Source organism: Peromyscus maniculatus, chromosome 13 (assembly GCF_049852395.1).
Source record: "Peromyscus maniculatus bairdii isolate BWxNUB_F1_BW_parent chromosome 13, HU_Pman_BW_mat_3.1, whole genome shotgun sequence".
Classification (NCBI taxonomy): Eukaryota; Metazoa; Chordata; class Mammalia; order Rodentia; family Cricetidae; genus Peromyscus; species Peromyscus maniculatus.
In genome coordinates this window covers 54,206,033-54,224,738 of record NC_134864.1, presented here as the reverse complement: position 1 = coordinate 54,224,738, position 18,706 = coordinate 54,206,033, and the positions used below count along the sequence as shown (strand labels likewise).

At 42.4% G+C, this 18,706-nt stretch overlaps 1 protein-coding gene across 2 annotated transcripts in view; it reads left to right on the top strand.

Annotated features, from left to right (window-relative positions):
* The window catches only part of Fam117b (family with sequence similarity 117 member B), a 69,700-nt gene that overhangs the window by 39,038 nt on the left and 11,956 nt on the right, over window positions 1–18,706 (top strand). For both annotated transcript variants that reach the window (XM_076550328.1, XM_076550327.1), the window contains exons 4-6: window positions 2,323–2,436; window positions 15,087–15,230; window positions 17,174–17,393. In XM_076550328.1, coding sequence (XP_076406443.1) covers window positions 2,323–2,436; window positions 15,087–15,230; window positions 17,174–17,393 — 478 coding nt within the window. The remainder of the gene's footprint in view (window positions 1–2,322; window positions 2,437–15,086; window positions 15,231–17,173; window positions 17,394–18,706) is intronic.

The window sequence follows — 18,706 nt, the reverse complement described above, 5'->3', positions numbered from 1 at the left end:
AGCCTGAGAGCAGAGAAGAGGACCAGGGCACGTAGCCAAAGCCGCAGCAGCACTGCTCAGGCTCCCTGCCCACCCCCGTGGGGGTCATGTGGTTCTTATGCACAGCTGGGGTCTTGGAAGCAGGAGGAGGGCGGTGGAGGAGGCCTCACTTCCGGGAGTCTGTGCAGGAAGTGCCAGCGGCCGAGCAGATCGTGGAGCCCGCCCCCGCTCCCTGCCCAGGCCGTCTAGACCTTGCTGTCTGACCGTGAAATATAGATACTTTAATAGGAAATGTGTGCTAATCTGATGGTGCAAGGCTTGTGCTAAATAGGAGAGTCTGTGTGTACTTAGAAATATATAAGGACATCAGCTTTATAAAACTAATGTGATTAAGAAACTGACGTTTTTCTGCAAATGATAGTGCTTTTGAGATTTAGTAACTCCGTATAGCCAACTTTTTCTTTTTATCTCCCCCCCCCCCTCTTGTTTTTGTTTTTTTGAGACAGGATTTCTCTATGTAGCCCTGGCTGTCCTGGAACTCGCTCTGTAGCCCAGGCTGGCCTCGAACTCACAGATGTCCGTCTGCCTCTGCCTCCAAAGTGCTGGGGTTAAAGGTGTACGCCACCACTGTCTGGCTTCAGCATAACCAACTTGATTATAGATGGCTCTGTGTTGTGATTATTGTTTTCTGTGTCTGTAATTAATGGCATTGCATTTCACCCATACTAGGAGGAAATGAGAAAAATGCAGTCAAAGGATAATGGTGAGATAGCCATTGAGTCTGTGTTTGTAGCCAGGCGTGGCGGCACACGCGTGTAGTTCCAGCACTTGGGAGGTGGAAGCAGGAGGATCAAGACTTGAAGGCTAGCCTTAGTGCGGTGGTTTGAGGTGTCTCCCTTAACCTCAGGCCTTTGAATGCCTGCTCCCCAGTTGATGACACAGTTACGGGGTAGGTTGAGGAGCTGTGGCCTTGCTAGAGAAAGTGTGTCACCGGGAACGGGCTTTGAGGCTTCAAGGTCATGTGCCATTCCCACTCAGCTCTCAGCTTCTTGTTTCAGTCACTGTGCTTGCTGTACCGTCATGGAGCCTTATCCCTCTAGAACTAACTACAAACCCAAGTAAACTCCTGTATTGCCTTGGTCGTGATACTTCATCACAGCAGTGCAAAAGCAGTCGTACACTTGGCTGATGAGATATCGGCTGAGAAAACAGCAAACTGTATTCGATGCTTAGAGATTTTATCTTAAGTGTATTATGTGGCTTGGTCTTCTAGTTTCCTTCCTGTTGCTCTGATAAACACTTTTGCCAGAAACAATTTGATTAAAAATAAAGGTTTGTTTTTTTTTTTTTTGGTTGTTTTTTTCGAGACAGGGTTTCTCTGTGTAGCTTTGCGTCTTTCCTGGAGCTCACTTGGTAGCCCAGGCTGGCCTCGAACTAACAGAGATCCACCTGGCTCTGCCTCCCGAGTGCTGGGATTAAAGACGTGCGCCACCACCGCCCCGCAAAAATAAAGGTTTTCTGGGCTTAAGGTGAGAGACAGGGAGAAGATGAATATGGACGCAGGAGCAGGCTCCTCACATTTCATCAGAACACAGAAAGCAGAGAGAATAGAAAGTGGAGTAATCCTATAAAACTCAAAGCCTGCCCATAGTGATGTGCTTCCTCCCAGAAGGCTCACCTCCAAATGGTTCCATTACCTCCTCACACAGCACCACCAGCTCAGGACAAGTGTTCAAACGCATAAGCTATGGAGGACGCTTCTCCTTGAGACTAGCACACTTGGCTTGGTTTGTAAATATCATTTAATTTTGGAAATTGTGAAAATAGTGATGCTCGTCAGGTGGTGGAGGTGGTGGTGGTGCATTCCTTTAATCCCAGCAGTCAGGGTGGAGGCAGGTGGGCCTCTGAGTTTGAGGCCAGCCTGGTCTGTAGGACAGGGCTAGGTCTATAGGATAGCCAGGGCTGTTAGAGAAATTCTATCTCAGAAAACAAAACAAAACAAAAATTTTTGAAGCTCAGCCCAGAAATCGAAATAAAAATTGATTAATGGTAAAGGCAATAAGAGAATAGGTTGTTTCTAAGCGCAGTTTAATGCTGCGAACTGGTTAGTGCTTAAGAAGTTTCAAGATTAAAGACCATGTCGAGTATACTTCTGTTTCTCCTTTAAAAGAAATCTATACATACATGTGTGAATATGTATATAAAAATATTGTTTAATTAGATTTTGTAATAGGGTTTAAAATTTCAAAGTATTAAGGGTGAATTTTATTGGTTCTTATTAAGCAAAAATGTGTTTTTTTAGCGTGGAAAACACTGTGGTTCTTCCTGTTTTTCCTTTTTCAGATTGCAAAATTACGCCAGCAGTTGCAGAGAAGCAAGCACAGCAGCCGTCATCACCGAGATAAAGAGAGGCAGTCTCCGTTCCATGGCAACCATGCAGCCATCAACCAGAGCCAGGTCAGAAAAGAGACTGCTTTTCCTGTAGGTGCTTTCTGATTGTTCAGGGCAGAATGTCTAAAACCATATTTGAAACAGTGGTTTAAGTACTAAGTCACAGCTTTCCCATTTCCCAGATTTACAAAATGGTATTTCATCTAGGAGACATACCCAGTCTTTGTTTATTTACTTTGGGACTTTTTCCTCCTCCAGACGGGGTCTCTTTACACAGCCCCAGCTGTCCTGGAACTCACTATGTAGATCAGGCTGGCCTCAAACTCACAGAGATCACTTGCCTCTTTCCTGAGTGCTGGGATTAAAGGCGTGCACCATGCTCAGCTCCAGTTACACATATTCATTTTGTCTACTTTGATGAAGCGGGATGCTGAAGCATGGCATTGAACAGACCTTTATCCTTTCCAAGTTTCAGTTACATTATCTGAAACTTGGGAGTAATAATTCCTGTCTCCGTGTCTTCTGGGAGGGACAACTAACTGGTTTGATCCCATGGAGTAAGTGGCTCACACGTAGAACTTTCCTCTGGATTTAGATGGCTAGATAGAGTTCTTGGTATGAAGAGAGCAGGTTATGTCACGTCCTGTGATTGAAAGTTTTGGGGATCCAGGAGCCTGCATTCGGTTTTCTGTCAGAGCAGTGGGACAGTGATCCTGGAAGGTGGAAGGAAACTGGAAGGCTGGTTCTGTGACTCTCAGATCATACTTGAGACTCGAGTAGCTGTTGGAGCAAACTACCCTACCACCTGTTTGTAAGTCAAATTTTACAAGATGTAGGCCATCTTGTTCTTTATGCATCGTCTTTGGTTCCATTCTTAGTTCAACAGTACCATTGAGTGGTTGTGGTAGAGAATGAGATCCAGGACAGGAACCAAAACTACACAGAGAAACCATGTCTCCAAAAAGAAAACAAAAGAAAAGAAAACAAAAAATTCCCTTTTTGAATTGATATTCTCATGAGTGTTAATATGTGTAGGTTGTATGCAATAGAAAATATGAGTAAAGGAATAGTTTTTAAAATACATTTGAGTGTTGTAAGTTTGTAGTTAGGTTTTAGTTTCTAGTAACTTTTCCCCAAGTATAAGATTGTACTTCAAAGAGATGATTGTGGGTGTGGCTAAAGAGTGTACTGCTCTTGCAGAGGAACACCCAACTCGTAACTCCAGCTCTAGGGAATCTAATTCTTACTAGGCATCTGTATTCACATGCATGGACTTGTACACCAACACACACACAAACAATTAAATATAAAATAGATCTTAAAAAATAGAAATATGATTGGATACTTATGTTAAAACACACAATTTTGTTTTTGAGAAATTGAAATGTTAACTGTCAACAAAGAGATGTAAAATTTAATATGTAATAAAATATAATAACCGTTAACATTGGAATATTAACGGAAAATTACCATCTTTACATTCAAAGGGCTGGAGACTCATGATTTTACAGATGAGTTTTCCATCCTCTTCCTTTCTAATTCACCCATAATAACTGTTAATTTCTTTAAAAGTAAGGCCGCTTTGTATTCCCCGTCATATTTTCTTTCAAGGTCAATTTAGGGTTAGGATTGAATTTTTTCAAATTAAATGATGCATTATAGGAGTTGATCAGGTTTTGAAATGATTTTTGAATATCATTTTATTAATGTGAAAAAGTTTTAGCTGTCTGTACTGACAGAAGCCTGTAATCTCAGTATTTGGGGAGGCTGAGACACAGTTATGTAGCAAGAGTTTCTCCCAAAAACAAGCATAAATGTACCAGGCATAGTGATACACACCATTAATCGCAGCATTCTTGAGGCAGAGGCAAGAGGATCTCTGAGTTCAAGGTCAGTTTGGTCTACAGACTGAGTTCCAGGACAGCTAGGACTAAATTACATTTCTTTATTATTACTGGCTTTTTTATTTTTTTGAGACAGGGTTTCCCTGTGTAGCTTTGCACCTGTCCTGGACCTCGCTCTGTAGACCAGGCTGGCCTCGAACTCACAGAGATCCGCCTGCCTCTGCCTCCCGAGTGCTGGGATTAAAGGTATGCGCCACCACTGCCTGGCTAAATTAGACTTCTTTTCCTGCTGTGATATTTTGATTGTATCCTGACAATAAGTTTTGTTTTGAACCAGAGGGTCGAGCTAGCACTAGCTGACAAATTAACCAAAGGTGTTTTGTAGGACCAAGGAAGTAGTAAGGCGGGGCTTAGAGGAGATCTCAGCCCTTAGGAGGAAGGAACGGAAGAGGTCGGAAGTCACCGGTGGCTGCTCCGCTGCTGCTTCTCTGACCTCTCAGGTTCTTCCCCCCATATCTGCTTCCTGATTTTTTTTTTTAATTGATAAAGGATAGTTAGATAAACACATCACCTGGCGTCCAGTTCGGGGCATGAGAAAGCGTGAGATAACCGTTCACCCCTGGCTTTGCAGCCAGTGCAGCCTCAGCCACAGCTGCCAGAGTCAGCTGGCGTTTCTTCCCTTGCCCCACGCCCTGTGAGTGAGCCTGGGATTTTTCTGTTGAAGCCTCTCTACAACAGCTCCAGCTGCCACCCACACTCCACCGCCAGCCAGCTCTGCGCTCTCACTTCCCACCCATCACACATGCTTCTTTCACGGGTCCCTGCGTCTGCTTTCCAGACCTCTGGCTCCTTGGCTCCTTTTCCCCAAGGGTTGTGGGCTTCGCCTGGTCCCCTCCTCAGGCTGCTGCCACTAGGTCAGCCGCCTCGACACCCCTCGGACTTCTGTTGGTGCAGCCGCCACACCCTCTCAGCTCACAGCTCTGCGGGGGCAGCTGCCCTCGGCCAGGCTGTGCACCGTCTGTGTCCTCTGCCCAGCTGTGCTGGGAGCAGCACCAGCCCCACGCTTCACTGTCATCGTCAGCACATCTGGGGAGACGACTGAGAATTCTTAAAGGGGGGGATTAGTTTTTAAAAAAAAGAAAAGGAAGAGGTTTTTTTTTCCCCCCATGTTAGAAATGGGAAATATTAGGATGCACAGAGTTAGGTCCCTGTATAGCTGCATAATGGATGGTTTGAAAATAGAACAATTAAGTGAAGAGGTAATTAACTTTGTCTGGATTGACATAATGTCAATTATCATTTTGGTAATTCTTGTTTTATTCTCTAAAAAAGTTGTTTGATAACAGAGCCAAATACGAAGCATTGACTGATAAGGTAAAATCCTTAGGAAGACATACTAATGGAACTAAGAAAAATACTCACCCAGAGACAGAGGAGTTTAGAGCAGAAGTTAGCACACCATCGAATTATGAAGCTGTAGAGGAGTGAGCAGCCCAAGGTTATTAAAAGACCAACCTTAATTTATCCAGTGACCATTCAAGAACGGCCTCCAGATGATAGGCACCCCAAGGCTATTTAGAAGTTAACAGGGATCCTATAGAAATGTTAGATTTGAAGGGATTTAAAGAAGCAATAGTTCATATCATATGCATTCACTTTTTGTGAAATTTAAATTCAAGGGCCACTCGAAACAGAATTATTCCACGAGACTGGAAAGGTTTAGTTACAGCAGCATTGGAAGCTGCTCTGTAACATGAATTGCTAAATGGTCTTATTAATAGAAAACACAGAGTCATATATTGGGGTGAAAGCTAAAAGATCAGAGGGATAGAACAAGCCAGCCACAAGTTCTTACCACTAGGAAATCCTCAGCCCCAGAGAGAGCTACTTCCTTTGTACTCTCACCTTATATACCTTTCTGTGCCCTCCTCTCTCCGCCCAACTACATCACTTCCTGTCTGTCTATACAGACCTCCAGACCTCTTTGCTTACCTAGCGCTGGGAGTAAAAGTGTGTGCCACCATGCCTGGCTCTGTTCCCAGTGTGGCCTTGAACTCGCAGACATCTGGATGAATCTGCCTCCCAAATGTTAGGAGGTAGCAGCAGTGTTACCACTACCTGACCCCCCTGTTTAATACAGTGCCTGGCTTTGTTCTCCACACTGCTCCTCAGTTACAGTGGAGAACATGGTGGATAGGGGGAGCTGGGGCCATCTAACAGCAAGGTAGGTTAGAGGTTATGAGATTTCCCAAGATCGGGTCCTTCATGGGGGCCATTGTGCTGATATGGAAAGACATGTTATATTTGATGATGACACCTTGGCCCTGTGCCATGCGGCAGCTTTGAATGCTCGAGACAAGATTGAAGAATCAGGAAAGAGTCCTTTACTAAAATTATACAAGATGCAAAAGAAGTCTTCACTGATTTTTTTTTTTTTAACAAAGATTGACTTCAGCTGCAAAAAGAAGGATACCAGATCCAGAAGTTAGATGAATATTAATTGAACCCTTAGCTTTTGAAAATGCTAATTCAGAATGTAAAAGAGTGATCAGGCCTTTAAAGGCAAGATCAGCACCCATAGATGAATAGATTAAAAATACAGATGATATTGGATCTTATACTTATGATACTTGGATAGAAGTGACTTATATAAATTTTAAGAAAAATCAGAGGGTTAGATGTTTTAATTGTAGTAAACCAGGTCATCTGAAAAGGGATTGTAGGCAAGGCGTTCCTAGGAACAAGGCTTTTTCTAGAGAGAATCCAGACAGAAGGCCCCAGCCTTCTGGAGTATGCAGAAGGTATGGCAAAGGCTGACACTGGACTTATGAGTGCAGGTCAACACGGGACAGACAAGGTAACCCTCTGCCATTGGGAAACGCCATAGGGGGGCTCTCACAGGCCCCCGGAATCAAATTTGGTTCAAACATTCCCTGTCAGTACTGGGGAAACTCCTCCACAGAGCAGTTAAAAGACTGAATGCCTGAAAACCATACTGCTCTGGATGGCAGGACAGCTTTAGAAGTTGAAACAAATTTTTCAGGAGAAACTATAAAGCAAATATTTTGGCAAACTTCTGTAAATGATCAAAGACCAAAGTTAAAAATATGAATAAATGGCATTGTAATTGAGGGTTCGGTAGACACAGGGACAGATGTAACAATAATTGCACCAAAATCTTGGCATCCAAATTGGCCTCTTCAGGAAGTAAATGTTCACCTTTTAGGGATTGGAACTTTATCTCAGGTAAAGCAAAGCTCAAGAGCTGGGCGGTGGTGACACACGCCTTTAATCCCAGTATTTGGGAGGCAGAGCCAGGTGGATCTCTGTGAGTTTGAGGCCAGCCTGGTCTACAGAGCGAGATCCAGGACAGGCACCAAAACTACATAGAGAAACCCTGTGTCGAAAAACAAACAACAACAACAAAAAAAAACAACCAAAGTGCAAGATGGATCAAATGTGTAGGGCTGGAAGGACAGAGAGGAACATTAAAGCTATATGTGGCTAACATAGCAGTGAACTTATGGGGATGTGATTTGTTACAGCAGTGGAATACCCAGATTAACATTCCTCCAATCTCAGAAACAAACCGTTTGTTTTTGAGAAAACTGCTAAAAGGTATTATATAAAATAGCAGTCACCAGCCATTCAGGTCGTACACAGACAGGCCACAACAGCTGCTGATGGTCAAAGGCACCACAGCCCTACCTTTAAAATGCCTAACTGGCAGACCTGTTGATCAATTGTTGCTGCTAAGGAGGTTATATTAGGAGAATCTGTTAAACTTCTTTCAGCACCATGAGATGCAGTAGAAAATATCTTTAAACCAGATGTGTGGAGTCAGTCGCTGGACTGCCAGGGCCTGCCTGTGTGCCTTTCTCAGCATGGCAGCCAGGAAGTTCTTACTCTTTCTTTCCCAGACTTCATGCTTCTCAAACCAATACTTCTCAAATCACTGGTATTGGTGTAGGGCTTGGGACAAGTGAGGCAGTTATTGGCTGTGAGCATCAAAGTGTAAAGAGAAGGCTAGGAGCCCTTGAGACAGCATGCTGACTTGGAGTTGCTTTGTGGACTGTAGCAGGTCTGCAGAATATTTGGAGTAGCTCCTAGATTTTTTGTGCCCCACCCCATGTTTGCACAGGAGTTGAGTCTAGGGCCTTGTTCATGTTAGGCCAATGTCCTACACTGAGCTACATCCCTAACCCTGTAAGATATTGTGCATATAAGTATACAACTCAGTATAGTCCTCACTGCTTTCTCCTTTAATTTTTTTTTCCAGTTACTGTACAGTTAAATTGATTTTCCTTCCCTCTGCCCCCCCCCCCAGGCCTTATGCATGCTAGGAAAGTATTTCACCACCTGACTGTTCTCATTTAAACAGCTCCCAGATATGTATTTGAGCAGTTTTAACGTTGGTGTATATGAAGCCCAGGGCCTCACACGTATTAGATGAAATATTCACTCCCCACTTGTGTAAATTTTAACACATCCTACCTTCCATAGTCAAGCACAGATTTCCCTCATGCTGTCTTTTTAGTCAAACCCTTCCCATTCCTAGCATCTTACACCCACTGATCTGGTCTTCATCCTCTAGCTTTCTCTTGTTGAGGATGTCACATGAATGGGGTCATATAGAATGTGTCTTTTGAGGTTGTATGTCCAGCAGTACTCTGTAAATTCATTTGAGGAGCTGTGTGTATTAACAGTTCCCTTTTCTTAACAAATGGGATTCTATTTTATAGATTCATCATAGCTGATTAACATTCAGTCATCTTCTCAAAGCACATCTCAAACTTATATGCATTACCCTTTTTATATATTTTTTATCAATGTGTCATGTTTAGTGACGTGCCTTTTCAAGTCTTGTGCCTTTAAGTTGGTCCGTTCTTCTTACTGAATTTTGAGAGACTATTATGTAGTCTGAATAGAAGTCTAGGGGATAAATGAGTTGTAAATATTTTCTTCCAGTTTTGAGTTACTTATTCATTCATTCTTTAAATGTTTCTCACAGAGCCAAAAACAATTTTTTAAAAATTCTGGTCAAGTTTAGTATGTTGTGTTTTTCATTCACATGGGGTCACTTTTTAGTGTCATATCTAAGATATTTTTGTTTTTAAAAATAACTTTTGAGACTCATGTTAGAACAGCCTTATTCCAATACAGAGATTTCTTTCTTCTCTCTTTATAACTATCTGTGAGAGTAAGAACTTCTTGAAAGGGAAGGAAAAAGGTAGCATCTCAAGCAAGGTATCTCTGATGTCCCCCCACACACGGATTTTCTAAGATTGGTGAAGGACTTTTAGAGTACTCTTAAAAGAATGTGAAATTTCTTCAGAAGATAAAGTGAAAAATCAGATGTAGTCTCACAATGTAGAGAAACCTGTTTTCAGTTTTGTGGGTGGGTTGTTTTGTTTGGTAGAATATTAAATTCAGCCTCAATTCTATAATTCTGTGTTAGCTGCTTAAAGTCTCAGTTTAAAAATATAAAGTGGGGATATCAAAATTGCCTGTTTCATAGAGCGTTTGTAAAATTAAACAATGTCCATAAAGTGCTTATTTAGCACAGGGCTGGAGGTTTGTGTTCGCCTAGCACGCACCAAGCCCATCACAGTGGTTCATGCCTGTAATCCTCGCACTTGGAAGGTGGTGGCGCATGCCCAGAAATTTGAGGCTAGCCTAGGATAAGTGAGACAAAGTAAATGAATAACGTGCTTAGAAGAATGCTTAGAACATAATAAAATGTGTAATAGTTGATATTTTATTTTAAAAAGCAAAGTATCAAGCAATATATGTATATATATACGCACATGCATGTATATATATATACACATACGTTTGTATATTTTGTAAAATAAATATGCTTTATGAAAATGATTTAATTAAAAATGAAGCACTGGGCTGGAGAGATGGCTCAGAGGTTAAGAGCACTGGCTGTTCTTCCAGAGGTCCTGAGTTCAATTCCCAGCAACCACATGGTGGCTCACAGCCATCTGTAATGAGATCTGGTGCCCTTTTCTAGCTTGCAAGCGTACATGCAGTGCAAGCAGAACAATAAATCTTTAAAAAAGAAAAAAAAAATGATGCGTCAAGCCGTGTATGTGTGTGTGTGTGTGTATGTATGTGTGTGTATACACACACAAAAAAATTTATCTTAGACATGACACTAAAAGTGATCCTGCCTGAATGAAAAACATGAGATACTAAACCAGAACTTAAAATAGATTTATTTTTTTGGCTCTGTGAGAGACATTAAGAATGTACATATAACTCTATATTGTGCCTCTCCCCCCCCCCACCCCCAGTATTAAATGTTTTTGGTTCATTTGTTGAGTTTATCAAAAGACTGATTTGGGGATAGGGTGGAGATACTGTAGATTGAGCCTTTTACAGTTAGACAGGTACTTCTGTCGACTGAGCTATATCCTCAACCCCAAGAGTGATAGGTCATATTAGTCGTATTATATAGTCGATGCCTCATTATCCTGTTGTTAACCACTGTTCTTTTCCAAATTTTTAATACTGTGCACCAGTGTAAATGAATAATGAGTAATGTGTCAACCACAATTGATAAACTTAGGGGCTGGAGAGATGGCCCGGTGGTTAAGAGCACTAGCTGCTCTTTCAGGGGATGAAGGGTCAATTCCCAGCGCCCACAGGGTGCCTCATAACCGTTGGTAACTCCAGTTCTGAGAATCCAGTGCCCTCTTCTAGTTTCCACAGACATACGCAAAGGCAAAACACCCATGCACATTAAAGAAACATTTTAAAAGATAATTTACCAAGTGTTAATATTTCCTAAAATTTAAGATACAATTTTAAAACATTTGCATTATTGCTGGCACTTTGGAGTGAAATACAAATCTAATTATGTACATGTACACAAAGAAGTTTGTATGAATGCATGTATGTGAGTGTGTACATGCATGCAGGTTTTGAAGTCTAGAATATGGTGGAACATTTTCATTATTATTTATATTGTATTTTTATCCTTTTAATTGTTCATAGCATACAGATTAATATCTTAACTCATTTTTGCATGTTGAGTGGATAACTAATTGTAAGGATGAAAAGCAGCTTCAGATCTGAAGGAAGTGGTTTGGTGTCTGTTACGTCACCTCTGCTTTGTAGCCCTCAGCTAGGCAGGGCATTGTGTTAGGTTACAGTGAACACAAGCAGCTTGTGTTCAGGAAGTTGCATGTGGAAGTCCTATTGATTAACACCAGCATTTCAGGCCATAGAAGGAGTTTGCTGTACCTGCTTTGATATTTTTCCAGATTAAAAACCATACCAATACCTTTTTTGATTGGAAAAAAACCAAACCAACAAAATCTTCTGTGAAGTTTAGCAGCCGCCATTCAGTGTTTTACGAACGTAGTCAACAGCTGGAACTACAGCTGCATGACAAAGCATTTGCCTAGTTTGTACATTCAAGTCCCAGAATCGATCCCCAGTATATGGGGTGACAGGAGAAAGAAAAATATTCAAGTATATAGGAATCCAGGAACACTTTCTTAATATGATACTATTCAAAAACACCCCTTAACTTCAGAGCCAGTGTTATTAATAGGGAATGTAAGAGACAGTTTCACTAAGCTCAGTAAGAAAAGGCAAGAATCTCAGAAAGTTCACTTGTGTTCAGAATACACTACGAGCAGTGCTGTTAGCTGATGCAGTTAGAAAGACACCTTGACTACAGCCGTTAGCATTAGCAGTAAAGAATCAGACTCAGGGCTGGAGAGATGACTCGGCAGTTACAAACGCTGGCTGCTCTTGCAATGGACTTGAGGTCAGCTCCCAGCGCCTACATATTGCTCACACCCATCTGTAAATCCACTTGCAGGGGATCCATCACCTTCTGACCTCTGAGGGCAGTAGACACCCATGTAGTGTACTTTCAGGCAAAACACTTACCCACATAAAATAAAAATAAATAAATCTTAAAGGAAAAAGAAAAAAGACTCAAATTATAAAATAGAATGCTTGGAAAATTTCAGAAAATCAGTAAAAACCAGTCAGGATTTTTGGTAAGGATGTAGTCTAGAATACTAATTTATAAGCACACATTATATGTATTAAAAATGACTACTAGTTCGAAGGTAAAACAGTCAAGAAAATCTAGTTTACAGTAACAGCAACAACGACCACTTAATGAATAAGAACTTTTAAATATTTATTTTTTATTTATTCATTCATTCATTTATTGAGGCAGGGTCTTTCTATACCCTCCGGCTGGTCTAGAAATGGCTATCTAGAGAAGTCTGGGCTGGAACTCAGAGATCTGTCTCCTATGTAGTGGGATTAAAGGTTTGCACCACAATGCCTAAGTGCATGAGTAAGAACTTTGGGAAATATACTCGAGGAAAGTTTAGTCTAATGCTGAAAAGACAGTGTAGACTTGAAAAAATTTCGACACCTTTCTCAGGCTTGAGAGATGTGTTCATGTAGCATTCCCTAATTTAATTTTAAAGCATAACACAGTGTCAATAAGAATACTGATATCAGCAAGTGTTACTGTGGTCATTAGAAAGCTTGCTACTAAAGTCCATAGGGAAAAGCAGCATTTGAGTATAACCAGGAAAATTAACAGGGTATTAAGGCCTACCAGGCACCAAAAGTTACTTTAAAGCTTAAAATTTAAACTGCAGTGATCAACCAGGCTGGTGGCACACATCTTTAATCCCAACACTTGGAGGGGCAGAAGCAGGAGCATCCTTGTGAGTTCAAGGGCGTTCTGCTCTACAGAGTGAGTTCTAGGCCTGCCAGGGCTACACAGAGACCGTCTCAAAAACAGCCTACCTGTCTTCCAGCTATGGAAGGATGCAGTGACATAGACCTCTAATCTCAGCACTCAAGATGTCGAGGCAGGAGGATTATGATTTTTAGACCTACCTAAGTTAAATAGCTTAATGCCTCAATTGTCCCTCATCCCACCCCACCCTACCCAACCCCCAGAAAACAACCCAGTAACAGCAACAACAAAACCCACCTGTTGAACATCTAAACATAGATATTTGGGGGCTGGAGAGATGGCTCAGTGATCAGAGCACCCACTGCTCTTGCAGAGGACGCACATTTGGTTCCAGGCACCCACGTGGTGGCTCACACCAGGCTATAACTCCAGTTCCCGAGGACCTGACGCCTCTTCTGGCCTCTGCTTGCTTCTCCATGCACAAGATTCACATTCAAACACAGAAATAAAATTTAAGAGAGAGACATAATGTTTTCCTTTGATAGTAGATGTTGAGATCGGAGGAGGGAATAGAAAAAGGAGTTAGAAATAAGAACAAATGAGGGAGGGGTTAGAGAGGTGGTTGTGTGGTTAAGAGCTTTGGCTGCTCTTCCGGAGGATCTGGGTTCGGTTCCTGACACTCTGGTGCCCTCTAGTGGTCCGTGTGGGCACTGCATACATGTGGTGCACAGACACATGCAGACAGACAGTATTACACTTAGGAAAAAACGAAGTATTTTTTAAGAAATAAAAAATGAGTAAATAGTATGAGAAACTTGGGGGTATAATGAAAACAAGATGTGTGAACAGAGAGATTAAAAATAGGAAAGAGTAGTTAAGAAGCAATGTGTTTGTTGTGGACAGAACACAGGGCAAGTGCTCTTGTCTCATCTCAAAACCATGAATTAGGGTGCTGAGCCCTTCCTCACAGATGAAGGGAGGTACCTGCCCTGGAGGAGGGTGCTTAGCCCCACCTCTAAGGGCTCTACACTAACAACAGCTGGAAGCCATTTCAAAGTAGATTTCCTTTGGCTTCTTTCTCACAAATTGCCTGTTGTCTGAGGATTCTAGTACCGTGTTTACTCTGTTTTTTGTTTGTTTGTTTATGTAAGATGAACAGAAGTAAAAGAGGAGAAATAAAAATTCATTCTAAATTTGTGTCAGACAATAAGCTTATCCACTGAATGAAACTGGAGCTAAATGCCTGGAGACATCTTAGTGTCGTCTCTTGGCTCCCTCTCCAGGGAGAGGAGAGAGAGTTCGTGGAAGCCCCCTGTCAGGCAGGGCAGCGAGCTCCTGACACACCTTCACCAGTGACGCTGGCAGACACCCCACAAAACCTGGTCTCTCTTATTATGAGCATGTTGTTAGGAGGTCAGGCAGTATGCTACAATTTAATCTGGTGCTTATTTTTAAGAAGTAACACTGACAGTGAAAACACTTCTAGTAGGAAAATTAGAGATGAATTTCTGAAAAAAGAAAGAAATTTCTGAAAAGAAAAAAAGAAAATTCTATTCATTTATTCATTCATTAGTTTTTAAAGACGGTTTCTCTGTGTAGTTCTGGCTGCCCTGGAACTCATTCTGTAGACCAGGCTGGCCTGAAATTCAAGAGATCCACCTGCCTCTGCCTCCTGAATGCTGGGATTAAAGGCATGCGCCACCACCGCCTGGTTTAACTTTATTTTTTTATTTCCTGAGCTGAAATATACTAAAACCATTATAGTAGTGGTATAAATGGATAAATGTTACAGGAAAGTTATTTACAGTTAGGCACTCTTGTTGTTATATGTAGACTTTGGGGTTCTACCATGTGAGTCCTGGATGCGGAACTCCATTGTCAGGCTTGGTGGCAGGCACCTTTTCTCGCTCAGGCACCTCACTGGCCTCATGAAAGCGTTTCTGAAGTTGATATTCTTGGAGTATTTGCCATTATCATCATGGCCTTTCTAGTGTATCACAGATGTGAGTAGATTTCTGAGAGTCCGTCTTCACTGTCTGGGGTTCAAGCTTTAGCTACATCTCATTTATCCTAAGATCCAAATCTGCTTGCTGTCAAGTTCTTGAGTCTCTTGGTGTCGTTTGGACTTGATTTTGAGTTATGGCACCTTGAAAACTCTTCGTCCCTCTTCACCTTTGCTTAAGGCTCCTGCTCCAAAGAGCACACTTGTCCCCGTCATCCCCATCACCAAGTCGACAGGCTCTCGGTTCCGGAACAGCGTGGAAGGACTGAACCAGGAGATCGAGATCATAATTAAGGAAACCGGGGAAAAGGAAGAGCAGCTCATTGTAAGTAGTCTCCATCCTCCAAGGCCCTTGAGAGCAAGGGCCTGTGAGCTCCAGAGCAAGAGCCTGTGAGCCTCCAGAGCAAGGGGCAGCTGTCAGTATTTAAGTTTCTTCTTGAGAGAATGAAAATTTTAACTTTTGTAAGAAATAAAAAAACTATGACCATGAAAGTGGTTGGAGAATTTTAATTTATTTGCATTTCAGAGAATGAACTAGGCCCCCTTAGGTTCAGATCTTCTAACAGAAATGGTTTTTCTTTTCTCTGTAGAAAATACCAGATGGGTAATATCCTCTTCATTTGCTGTAACTCCATGTAACGAGTTTGAGTTACAGTTTTATGGAGGGTGGGCAAATGGTTTCTAAAGAGGACCTTCCTGCTCCCTGTTTGTTAAGAGTGTTTGACCTGCCGGTTCTGGGATTGTCATAACTCTGGTTTGAGTTGCTAGGCTGCATCTTGATGAAGTGCACTCAGAAATGATCTACTTAGCCATTTTACACAGAAAAATTGCTATTTAAACTTAAAAAATGTATCTGTCACAGAATATATTTATCTTGGCATCTGTTCTGTAGTGAGGAGGGAGTTAGTTTGAAGAAATATTTCACTGTTGTGGATATTTTAACTGTAAGATGTGCTGCATTCTTTTATGTTGCATTTGTTTAACTCTGTGAAGCTGTGTTACTGTGCCCGTCTAAAACACCTGATGGTCTAATAAAAAGCTGAACGGCCAAAAGCAAGGCAGGAGAGAGGATAGGCAGGGCTGTCAGGCAAATAGAATAAATACGAGGAGAAACTTAGAATACTAGGAGGAGAATAGAGTGAGGATCGAGAAAAGGAGAGGAAGACTCCAGGTGCCACCCACCCAGCCACACAACCAGCCAGGAAAGCAAGATATATAGAATAAAGAAAGGTAAAAAGCCTAGAGGCAAAATGAGGTTAAAGAGAAAAGGAATATTTCAACTTAAAAATGCTGACAGAAACAAGCCAAGCTAAGGCCGAGCATTCATAAGTAAGAATAAGTCGCAGTGTAATTATTTGGGAGCTGGATGTTAAGCCCCCAAAGAGTTTAAAAAAAAACAAAAACAAAAACAAAAACAAAAACCAGCTACGCTTCACAGATGTATAGAATTCTCCCCTTGAAGGTGAAGTCAGCTGGGTATGGTTGGTCCCCTGCAGCCCCAGTTCCAGGGTCTTCAGCTGGCTTATAGAACTGAAATCCTGTCTCAAACAAACAAAGATGAAAGCTTAGTGTAGGTTTAAAAATACCCATTGCTGGCCCCATTCTGCGGGGTTGAGTAGGCTTTCCTTCACTAACGAGAGCTCAGTAAACCAAGGGTGCAGAGGGTGCTTGTTTGCCTGCCGAGGGAGCCCCACAAGCTTTCCTAAGTGTCTCCTCCTCGATCTCATCCTGTAATTAGAACTGCTGTGATTAACCTTTCACTCATGAGGACGGGTTCTTTGTAGGGGGAATGGGCAGGAGGGCACAGGAACCAAGGGCCCACCCTAGTATTGCTAATTCTTACTTTTACCTTTGCCCTACTAGGAACCGTGTAGCACCCCTAAATATCTCCTTTACCGTGATCATTTTCTTTAGTGGTTTTAGAAGCAACAGTCCATGATATCATTCAGTACAGTACATATTTATTCAGCAAACATTGACCTCCCGTGTGCCCTGCCCTGGGAAGACAAATATGTCAGAGCAGGGTAGGCATGAAGCCATAGTGAGATGCCCAGTAATAGAAGGGTGGATGCTTGCTTGTTTTTGAAGCCTGGCTGTCCTGAGAATCAGAACCCTCCTGTTTCAGCCTCCCAAGTGCTAGGCATAAAGGTTTGTGGCTTAGCATTTGAGTGTGAGTTTCTGACCACTGAGGAGTGTTGACATTGGGTACATTGTTGGTAAACTTCAAAATCAAGAGTGTAAACATCTGCTCTTTACATGTTGTAACAGCCACAGGACATTCCTGATGGTCACCGTGCACCCCCGCCCCTGGCCCAGAGGAGCAGCAGCACTCGGAGCATCGACACCCAGACCCCCGGAGGGGCGGACAAGGGGAGCAACAACAGCAGCCGCTCTCAGTCCGTGTCCCCCACCTCCTTCCTCACCATCTCCGGCAGCGAGGAGAGTCCCTGCTCAGCCGATGACCTGCTTGCTGACCCCCGGGATAAAGGTATAACGGGGTGGAGCTGCAGCGGCGGGTGATGGTGGACTTCTCCCGTCTTACCCTAGATTCTGTTCATTCTCTACAGGAGGTCAGAACAGGTGGAGCCCAGTGCAGCTTGGCTGAGGTGCTGATGGTGGTCTAGTTAGGGGTTTGTTTGTACTTTCGTAGCATTTATGGTGAATATGGCTTCCTTGTAGGGTGTAGCATGGTGGTCCTCAACCTTCCTGAAGTTGCGACACTCTAACATGCTGTGATGACATGCTAACATGCTGTGATGACATGCTAACATGCTGTGATGACATGCTAACATGCTGTGATGACTCCTGACCAGAAAATTATTTTCACTGCTACTTCATAGCTGTAATTTTGCTACGGTTAGGAATTATAATGTAAATATTTTTGGAGATAGAGGTTTATGGGGTCTCAACCCACAGGTTGAGAACTGCTGGACTAGATAATTATTTACCTGAAAAGCACTTTGTTCTTGATCATTTGACTAGTTGGAATTTTATTACCTTAATATTTCTTAATTAAATGTGCAGCCTTCAGTTTAGTGCTTTTTAGGAACTTCTGATAAGGATTAACTTTCTCTCAAAGCAAAATGAGTGTTCAAAGCAAACGTTCAAAGTTTGGAGGGTGCTGAGGCCGGAAAGGTGTCCACTAACGGTTAAGAGCACTTGCTCTTGCAGAGGACCGTGATTTAGTTCCCGGCACCCACGTGAAGTTGTTCACATCCATCTAGAACTCCAGATGCCGGGGACTCTTCTGGTTTCTACAGGTACTGCATGCATGTAGGTACACATGCAAACACGTGGGCAACACATACATGTGAGAATCTGAGAATTTTTAAAGATTGGAGGTACTTCTACAGTAAAAATAACCTAAAATCAGCAATTTAAATATTAAGTACAAAAGTTTACCTTTTAAAAGAAATATGGGCCCAGTGGTGGTGATGCACGTCTTCAATCCCAGCACGGGAGATGCAGAGAGAGGTAGGTCAGTCTGTGCATTCTAGGCCAGCCAGAGCTGCTTAGTTAGATCCTATTTCAAAACACTTACGAATAAGGTGGTGCTCACTAGTGGAAGACATTTGGTGCCCTCTGGTCTCCACATGCATATGCTAGGGCATGAGCATGTGCAGCACACACACCCATTTCGTCAACGTAAGATAAAAACAAGTCTTGGGACTAAGAGGATGGCTTGGTCGGTCAAGTTCCTGGTTTACAAACCTGGAGCCCCAAGTTTGGATCCAAAGCACCCATGTAAAAGGCTGCACCTCTATTAATAGGTACATTCCCGTCCCACACATGTATGTCAGG